This window comes from Felis catus, chromosome F1, assembly GCF_018350175.1.
Source record: "Felis catus isolate Fca126 chromosome F1, F.catus_Fca126_mat1.0, whole genome shotgun sequence".
In the NCBI taxonomy this organism is placed as follows: Eukaryota; Metazoa; Chordata; class Mammalia; order Carnivora; family Felidae; genus Felis; species Felis catus.
The window spans coordinates 14,578,702-14,588,110 of record NC_058384.1 but is presented as its reverse complement, the minus strand read 5'-3'; the positions used below and the strand labels follow the sequence as shown (position 1 = coordinate 14,588,110).

The following is a 9,409-nucleotide window of genomic DNA, read 5'->3' as shown; positions in this document are numbered from 1 at the left end:
AGCAATGAACAGTTCACAGTGCTGCAGGGACTGCTGGGAGCCCTCACACTGGTGACCTGGGCAGTGACCTTTCCTGCCATTGGAAAACCTCAGGTATTCCTCTTGGCCTTTCTTCCTGGCTGTCCCCTGCCTTCTCCAGTCTCTCAAATGCCTCTCGAGTCTGTTGTCAGAGTACCTAGAATGTATGGTTTCATTCCTGACACACAGGGTTATACACGACTGCGTACATGGAATCTCTTTTCATGTACTTGGAAAATCCAAGGGCATTTTCGATCTTGAAGGTAAGCTCAAAACTCTGCTCCTGACAGATGAGTCCGGCTGCAGTGTTCAAGGGCATCCAGACCTGACAAATCCAGGCAGCATCTGTCCTATTTTAGGAGCTTGGCTATTTCCCCAGAACAAATGGAGAAAAGTAAAACAGGTAGGGCTTTCCAGCAGGGCTCTAGACTCCTTTAATTACAAGAAGTATAAGAGGCCATCTTGCCTATCCCTAATTCAGCTTCTTACAGGGGAAACAAATAATAAAACCATTCATTATTGTCATTGTTATAATGGCCATCATTCATTTTAAAGTCCAAGTAGTCAGTGTTTATTGGGGCGCCTGGGTGGCTTGGTTAGGTGTCCAACTCTTGATTTCAACTCAGGTCACGATGTCATGGTTTGTGGGATTGAGCCCCACATCAGGCTCTGCACTGACAGTGAGGAGCTTGCTTGGGATTCTCTCTCTCTCTCTCTCTCTCTCTCTCTCTCCTCTCTCTTTTCTCTCTGCCCCTTCCCCACTGTACACACTCTCTCACTCTCTCTTTCTCTCTCTCTCTCTCAAAATACATAAATAAACTAAAAAAAGGGGGGCTGCCTGGGTGGCTCAGTCAGTTAAGCGTCCGACTTTAGCTCAGGTCATGATCTCATAGCTTGTGAGTTCGAGCCCTGAGTCAGGCTCCGTGCTGACAGCTCAGAGCCTAGAGCCTGCTTCAGATTCTGTGTCTCCCTGTCTCTCTGCCCTTCCCCGGCTCATGCTCTGTCTCTGTTTCTCTCTCTCTCAACAATAAATAAAACATTAAAAAAAAAATACAGGGGTGCCTGGGTGGCTCAGTCAGTTAAGTGTCAGACTTTGGCTCAGGTCATGATCTCACGGTTCATGAGTTTGAGCCCCACATGGGGCTCTGTGCTGACAGCTCGGAGCCTGGATCCTGCTTCGGATTCTGTGTCTCCTTCTCTCTCTACCCCTTGCCCACACTCTCTCCCTCTCTCAAAAATAAATAAACATTAGAAATAATAACAATAAAAAAAGAAGTCAGTGTTTCTCAAGTGTAAATTGAAGAAAAGACTTCTATTTTCTAGACATACTTTCATATCAGCAATAACAGAGCACAGGGCAAACAAAATAAAAGGATCATTAAGGATTTTCGTATCCAAAATAAACTCGCAGAACATCTCAAGGGACAGATTATCACACAGCTCTGTGCTTGGAGGTACATTTGGCCTCCATTCTACGAGCTCGGGGATGTGGGCCATGGGGATCTCTGGAGGTAGAGCCAGGCTAGGGCTGGGGTGTGAGTCTCACCCAAGACACTCGAGGCAACGTTGTGCCATGAAAACTCCACTTCTACCGATGAGAACAATAGTGTCAAGGACGGAAGTAACATCATGAACGGCTAACATGTTTAAGTGTCTGCCACAGAGATATTTGCTAGGAGTTTGGCACGTGTTCTCACTTTTGCTCAACACCACTTGTAAGAAAAGGACTCATAGTGACCTTGTTTTGCAGATGAGGAAGCTGAGGCTTAGAGAGGTCAAGTCGCTTGCCCAAAGTCACACAGCCAGCAAGTGAAAGGGTCAAGGGCCAAACCCATACCCCTTGACTTCTCAGATCCTTCTGTTATCTCTTTTGCCAAACTGAGAGGAGCCAACCCAAACGTGGCAGGGGGATTCCAAAGAATGATCTTTGGAAAAAATGAAAGAGAACAATTAGTAAAGTGAAGTCTAGGAAAACCAAGGGTAGATCTCCAGGGATCAAGTGACATGCAAAAAGTTGATTGAGATGAGTGATGTAGAAGAGAATCTGTAAAGAGAAAAGTAGTCTGAGACCTGTCCAGTTTTATTTTCTTTTGTTTCAACTGAAGCATAGTTGACGTGAGACCTGTCTTTTACATGATGCTTATTTGTGTGGTAGGGAAGGTATGCGCCTTACAGAGCCTTGCTGGCTTGGCTCTCACCTTTCCCACCCCATCCAGGGCTCCCACCTCCCAGACAGGACAGAACTGGGGAGAAAGTACACGTGCTGCAGGTGGAACGTGGGCCCAGGGGCATTTGTGCACTCCATAACCAAAACCCCTGCATCAGGCTCCAGATCCATCCAGTGGGCAGTGGAGAAGATGTATTGGCTGAAAGGACTCACGGTGGCTGACTATGTGTGTCTCTAACAAACACATCCCACAGAACACCCATCCTAAGCACTCACAAGCAAGAAGACCTATTAACTTAGCAACATGAGAAATGGAGAAACTTTGAACAAAAACTCTATGAGTGATGTAAATTGTGGGAGAATGGAAATAATTATCTATTTGTCTTAACGAAGAATGTTTATTACCAAAGAGGAAAGGAAAGTATTCCTGGTATTGATACACTGTTTAGGTAATAAGAAACAACCCTCTTTGGTCTACCCTCCACATTACAAAGACATTTTAACTTGGTGACTGTGATTTGAGCACACTCATACCTGGATGAGGGTTTCTTACTTGTTCGCATGAACCTTAGCCCTGTTTAAGAGGGTTTGTGCATTCTCAGGTTCCTTTCTTCTTTGCTTAGAGGAGGAGGCAGGCAGCGTGCAGAGTAGGGGTCGATAAGTACTTCTTCAATTTTTCCTAGTAGGTCGAGACAGAAAACTATTCTGACCCCTGGCAATTTCCACAGGACACCACCGATGTGCTTTTCTATGCAAGATGCATCATCATATTGCAGAATTTCTGTTTGCAAGCCACCCCCAACTTAATCCAGGACCCTCTTTTTCCCCTCTGAGAGCCAAATACATTGAAAACACTCAGTTCTGCCCTGCCTGTGTGTACAAAGAGAGCCAAGAGCGTACTGCCACAAGTGTGCTGGAAACAACTCCTATTGGTCATGAAAGCTGATGGTTAAATTTTTAGAAAATTGATAAGCTTGTTGTTAAGCTTTAAAATGGCCAAGCGTGGGGCACCTGGGTGGCTCAATTGGTTGTGTATCCAACTTCAGATCAGGTCATAATCTCAGTGCGTGGGTTTGAGCCCCGCATTGGGCTCTGGGCTGACAGCTCAGAGCCTAGAGCCTGTTTTGCTTTCTGTGTCTCCCTCTCTTTCTGCCCCTCCCCTGATCCCCACCCTCAAAAATAAATAAACATTAAAAAAAATGATTTTTAAATGGCCATGTGTGAGGTGCCTGGGTGGCTCAGTCAGTTTAGCGTCTGACTTTGGCTCAGGTCATGATCTCGCAATTTGTGGGTTCCAGCCCCACATTGGGCTCTGCACTGACAGTGGGGGGCCTGCTTGGGATTCTCTCTCTTTCCCTCTCTCTTTGCCTCTCCCTGCTCATGCTTTTTCTCTCTCTCTCACAAAATAAACTTTAAAAAGTTTTAAAAATAAAATGGCCATGTGCGGAGTATTTACACCATTGGCAAATTCTACAAAAATTTTTTTCCCTTTGAGAACTGAAAATAAGAGACCATGATTCCTTCTCTGGATATGCCATGCATTCACAATTTTTTTTCAGCTAAAGTTGGTGAACATCTACTAAACGACAGATCTTGTAGTAGTTATAAGAGCCCTAATGATAGGTGATACATGATCTCTGGATCAGAGAGACCTCATTGAACCACTCCCTGACCATCCTTCTACTTACTGCTAAGACAGATGAGAAGCTTTGGGTCTATCTGCACTTGAGATTGAAATAATTTTTTTCAACGTTATTTATTTATTTTGAGAGAGAGAGGGAGAGAGAACAAGCAGGGGAGGGGCAGAGAGAGAAGGAGAGAGAGAGGAGAAGGAGAGAAGGAGAAGGAGAGGAGAGCCCGAGGCAGGGCTTGAACTCACAAACCATGAGAGCATGACCTGACCAAAATCAAGAGTTGGACACTCAACTGACTGAGCCACCCAGGAGATCCAAGATTGAAATATTCTGAAATCTCTCCCATTTGTCATGATCAAACATCCTAACAAAGGTATTTCAGAAGCTTGTAAGCAATTCATCTGAAAATGAAATCTTTACTAAATGACAGAAAAAATCAAGCCCCTATCTCTTTAGAAATACTTTTCTTCCTCTATCTCTTTTCCTAACTTTTACCCTGCATCCTTGGGGGGTTTCACGCCAAAGAAAGGAACATAGTACAGAAATTCCCTTGGGTAGTGCAAGGCATTTGCTTTTTCTAGAACCTTCCGGATTTCTGGGAACAGGTTCATAGAGATTTCATAAATGCTACTAATCTTTTGTTTGTTTTTTAAATCTTGTTCAAATATATGATTTTCTCATCATTATCTTGCCTCCTGTTCCAGTTGAATTCCATGGTTGTGTCCAGAATGAAAAATGCCAAAGGAAAAAATAGACTGACTTGAATTACGACAGCCTAGTTCACCTGTGGCTGGAGCTGGTCTGACCCCCTGGTTCTGCTGAGTGACCTTGAGCTATCACTTTCCCAATAAGTGTGCAACAGGATGGCATTTCTAACCACAGGAACATTTAAAGGATTAGCTGTGGCCCCCGAGGCTTTTTAGAAAAGGTAAAGGCAATTAATTCTTACTTATCCAGTACTGGATAGTTTAAAAGACAGACTCTGCATTGTCTAGATTATGGAAAGCCTTGGATCCCTTACTTCTAAGAACCATAATCAGCTTAAAAAGGCTTGAAACTGTGAGTGCTCAGAATTTCCTGTTGAGGATCGGCACTGACGCTGTGGTTGCTCCCAGGAAATGAAGCAGGGTCAGGTAACAGCCTCAAAGACCTGGGTCACGGAGAATGTGACTCCTGACAACATTCCCTTAAGGGGAACTTGAGAATGGAAAACAATAAAGGAGAATCCTGGGCCCTCACGTGTGAGGGTACAGAAGTGGGGTGAGAGGTAAGGGCATTACATAATTTTGTTTTCTCTATTTCCATCTCTCGTGGCTTCAGTTCTTTATCTCTGCTGATCTTTCTAGGATATTTCATTTGTAAGCCTCCTCTATTATAAAGATACTGAGCATTTTTTGGAATACCTTCTCTGGGATACATGCTGGAGATACTCTGAAGAACAAGATGTTGTTTCTTCCCTGACAAGGAGCACACAATCCTTGGTTGGGGGCGGGGGGGGGGCGGAGCAGGGGAGGTGGGGAAGAGAAGCCAAGATGGAAACGTGATGCACTAGAACTCGGGGATTGTGGGAGGGGTCCCTAAGCCACGCTAGTCATGGTAGTGGGGGAGCTCCCTGGAAGAGGTGGGATCGGGGCTAATTTAGGGACAAATAGACACGATCCAGGCAAGTGAATGGAGAAACAATATTTCGAGCAGAAGAGAGAGAAAATGTGTAGAGATGTAAAAGAACAAAATACTTCGAGGAGCTCTAGGTAAAACTGGAGCTTAGGGTTTGATCAGGGAGGAGTGGTAGGAGATGAGTAAGTAGAGGCCAGCCCTGGAATGTTCTGTAGGACATGCTAAAGGACTTGCAATTTAGCTAGGGGAATAACGAGGAACCAGTGAAGTATTTTAGCAGTCTTTAGCCTTATTACAGCTGTGACTTAGAAAGTATTTTAAAATAAGAATAATAAGATTCATTGATAGTTGCTGAGCACTTATGATGTGCCAGGCAAATTTGGGGTATTTTTCTTGATGTGACGCATGTCAGTGCCACAACAGTCTTGGCTCAAAGCCACATGGCAGCAGTAAGGTGTAGTGTCAAGATACAAATCCAGCCAGGACACCACCAGAGACTCTGTTTTCAGCTGCCAAGCCACAAACACATCTTATATTGCTTTTTTTCAGTCACAAATGCAATGTAATTCTCATTGTTTATCTTCTTCTTGTTTTTCAACTTGAAGCCAGTTTACCCCAGCAATCCCCATGCATATGCAAGGGGTCTCTCCTTTTGAGAAACCCCAGATTTCTATTACATAAGGCCTAGGGAGTTTACAAATTGGAAGGAATGCACAGAGAAGTCCACATTGACTAGACTTTTTGCCCTTCTATGGTGATCACATAGTTCCTCAGTGAAGATAACTCTGCAAGACATTTTCCCATTGTTTCAATCGCAAGTTTTGCTGGGAATCCCCAGGAATGCCTAGCCTACGCTCAGTTTCTAGATCCCAGAATAAGTTACTCCTCCTTTTCTCTATTTCACTTGGGGCCAGTTTGTTTAGAACCAAATTCCTTGTTAACGAGGAGCACAATTAAGAAAAATCAAATCAGAGTTAAATGAGGGATAGTTAAAAAAAAGCAAAAAGGATTTCTTTCATTCCTAGAGGGCCAACCTCGTACCTTTAGGAAGGCCCAGATTATGCACAGCACCTGAGATATGCTTGCAAATAATCAAACGTTACTTTTATTCCGTCATCAACCCAAATTACCAAGTACCTGCTATGTGCCAGACACCATGCTGGCTAGCTATACAGAGATGGTTAAGTCGTGGTTTCCTCCTTCATGCCTAATAGAGTTGCTCAAAGTCAGTCACTGATACTTGTACAATGTGGGTGTTTATCGTCTTCACTTCCCTGAATACCTCCATCTCCTCCGTGATTCTTGCCACATGCATCTTTTGACTTGTAGGACATCCTAAAACACATCTTCCCCTGAAATGGTCCAATTCTACACAGCTACTCTGGTCCAGGGAGATGAGAGATGGCTCCTGATGTGGGTCATCTGACTAAACCAGTTCTCACCAATCCATTACTTAACTTTCCCATCTGACTAACAAATGACTAGGCACACTCTAGCCTGTGATGTTAAGGCCTATTTGGGAGTTGTTGGGCTATGGTCATTTTCTTTCTTTCTTTCTTTCTTTTTTTAAGTTTATTTAATTAATTAATTTATTTTTTTTTAGTAATCTCTACACCTAACATGGGGCTCAAACTCCCGATCCCACGATCAAAAGTCACATGCTCTTCCAGCTGAGCCAGCCAGATGCCTTGGGCTTCGGCTATTTTCTAAAGGGAAAGGTGAAGAGTTTTGATTTCAAGTCATCAGGGAAGAATCACTATTACTTTAAGCACTGAACATGGAAATATCTCTAGAAGAAATGTCAGCCCTTTGGAAAATCTCTGAAAAGCCCAGCTATGTGATCATAAATCCATTCCATCCCTTTCTGAAACATACAAATTTCTCCTTGGGAAATTGTAAGTTTTAAGGGCCTAAATACAATGCCTGAGGATCAGTTGTCATGGAAACAAAGCTAGGGCATGAATAACTCATTCAGTCTTGTACCCCCTTTCACACCAGGCACTGCTCTGGGGGATATGCTGGGCAGACAGCCGCAGAGCAAAAGGGACAGTGTGTGATCGGAGAGTCCCGGATCAGAAATCTTTATCTCTCAGTATTTTTGGGGAGAGCCTATCGTTCTCATTTGTGAATGGTGGAAGACATGGAGAGCTGAGAGGAAGTGAACTTTCAAATTCATTTTACATTAATTTTTCATTAACTCCATTAACAGCACTCTTCTCCTCTTTTCTCTTTCTTTTCTTTCTTTCCTTCTGTCCATCTACTCTGCTTATTCCCTACTTCATCCTGGCCATCCCCAGGCAGTGTCATATTGACCTCTTTTCCAGACGCCCAAGGGTTGACAAACCAGTTCCCCAAGTATCACCTTCACCTCCACAGTCATCACTAACTGTAAGTGACAGGTGAGCCTTCTGAACTGTACAGACAGCATGTACCTTGTGCAAAGGAAACGAGGGCAGCCTTGTCAAAGAGATGCCAGTTTCCGCTGCTCCTAGACACAGCATTTCATTCAGACTCTCTGAGATCATTGACAGCATTTTTGTGTAGTGCAGCAGTTGAGGACACCAGCTTTTACAGGTATCAGAGTTTAGCCACCTTTGTTTCACAAGGGCTAACCAGGGTCTAATACAGTGACAGGATCTGATGAGCGAGTATGGTATTGCCCACTGAGCCCCACCCAGCCTTTAAAAACTGTGTCTCTCTCCTCCCACCGCTTTATCTTTATGGAGTTCTTATTTAATCTTACCCCAGTGGTCATAACTGATTGCTTGATGATAAGATTCCTTTCCAAGTTGGGTTAGGTGCCTTGTCCTGGATTTTGGGGCTTGGAATTACAGTGGCTAACAACTGTGAAGGTAAATATTAGAAGATGCGTGTAGTTATTATTATACCATTACGCATGTAGTGGTAAAAGATTTCCACCACATGGAAATAGATGGTCTGCAACAGCAGAGGGCGAGAGACAACTCCCAGGAAGAAAGAGATGGAGAAAGAATCCACACCGTATTAGGTCCCTGCCTTCAATGGTTCCTGAGGTCTGTTGCATCTCTGGCCTTTTTGTGGTTTGGTTGCTCTGGGAGAAAACCCAGGATCCTTCAAGTGTGCTTCCATTTTTTCTTAAGGTATACATTGAGTTTTTGTCACCTGCAATCGAAAGGATCTTGACTATTCCCTGGAATTTAGCAGCACTCTGTAAATGTTTGCTGAGTGATGAATGTGCAGATTTTCAGACTCCAAATTCAGAACGCCATAAGACTTGAAGATGTTAGAAAGGCCCTTTGGTTTATCTCTCATTCTGGGTGCCAATTCACAGGTACCCCAGCCAGGGAGAAAGTGCTCTTGGTTTTAAAGCCCCCTGGAAGAAGATTTTATAAAGTCCCTTGATGATTTAACAAAGCAGATGAAAAGAACGTGGATAATCATGACATCTTGAACATCTCCTTTTCCCTTAAATTTCTGTATTCCATTCCTAGTCTCGACGATTTTCCACTTCTCATTTTTAAGCTATTATTTTAAATCTTTAATTCTTTCATCTCTTTCAATTTTTCATACCATCTAAAATCTATTTGATTTCCCAAACTTTTTTTTTTTTGGTTAATAATATCACATTTATCATTGTCCCCTGATGATTAGCCTTCTCCCTTTTCCAGAGAATTCAAGCAGCTCATCATTAAGAGACATATGATGTACACTGTTCCATCCAGCAGGCATTTACTGAGAGCCTGTGTAAAGCTCTACTTTACTGTATAAAGCTCTACTTTACTGTATAAAGCAGGCACCATGCTAAAGGCTGGGATATAGAAATATTACAACTAGATCCCTCGTGAAAAGAAATTACTTAAAGTCTAGTCTAAACCTGATAATAGAATTTCATTTGTCTGAGATTGAAATTATTACAGCTATTGTCCTTATTTTCTTCATTGATTCATTCACTGTTCAGTCATTCAGCACACAGGTTTGAGTTTCTATTCGGGGC

At 43.2% G+C, this 9,409-nt stretch overlaps 1 protein-coding gene across 1 annotated transcript in view; it reads right to left on the bottom strand.

Annotated features, from left to right (window-relative positions):
• Window positions 1-1,245: 1,245 nt before the first annotated feature.
• The window catches only part of CF1H1orf105 (chromosome F1 C1orf105 homolog), a 57,487-nt gene continuing 49,323 nt past the window's right edge, over window positions 1,246-9,409 (bottom strand). Inside the window, exon 8 of the mRNA XM_045049397.1 lies at window positions 1,246-2,864. Coding sequence (XP_044905332.1) covers window positions 2,764-2,864 — 101 coding nt within the window. The 3' untranslated portion in view covers window positions 1,246-2,763. The remainder of the gene's footprint in view (window positions 2,865-9,409) is intronic.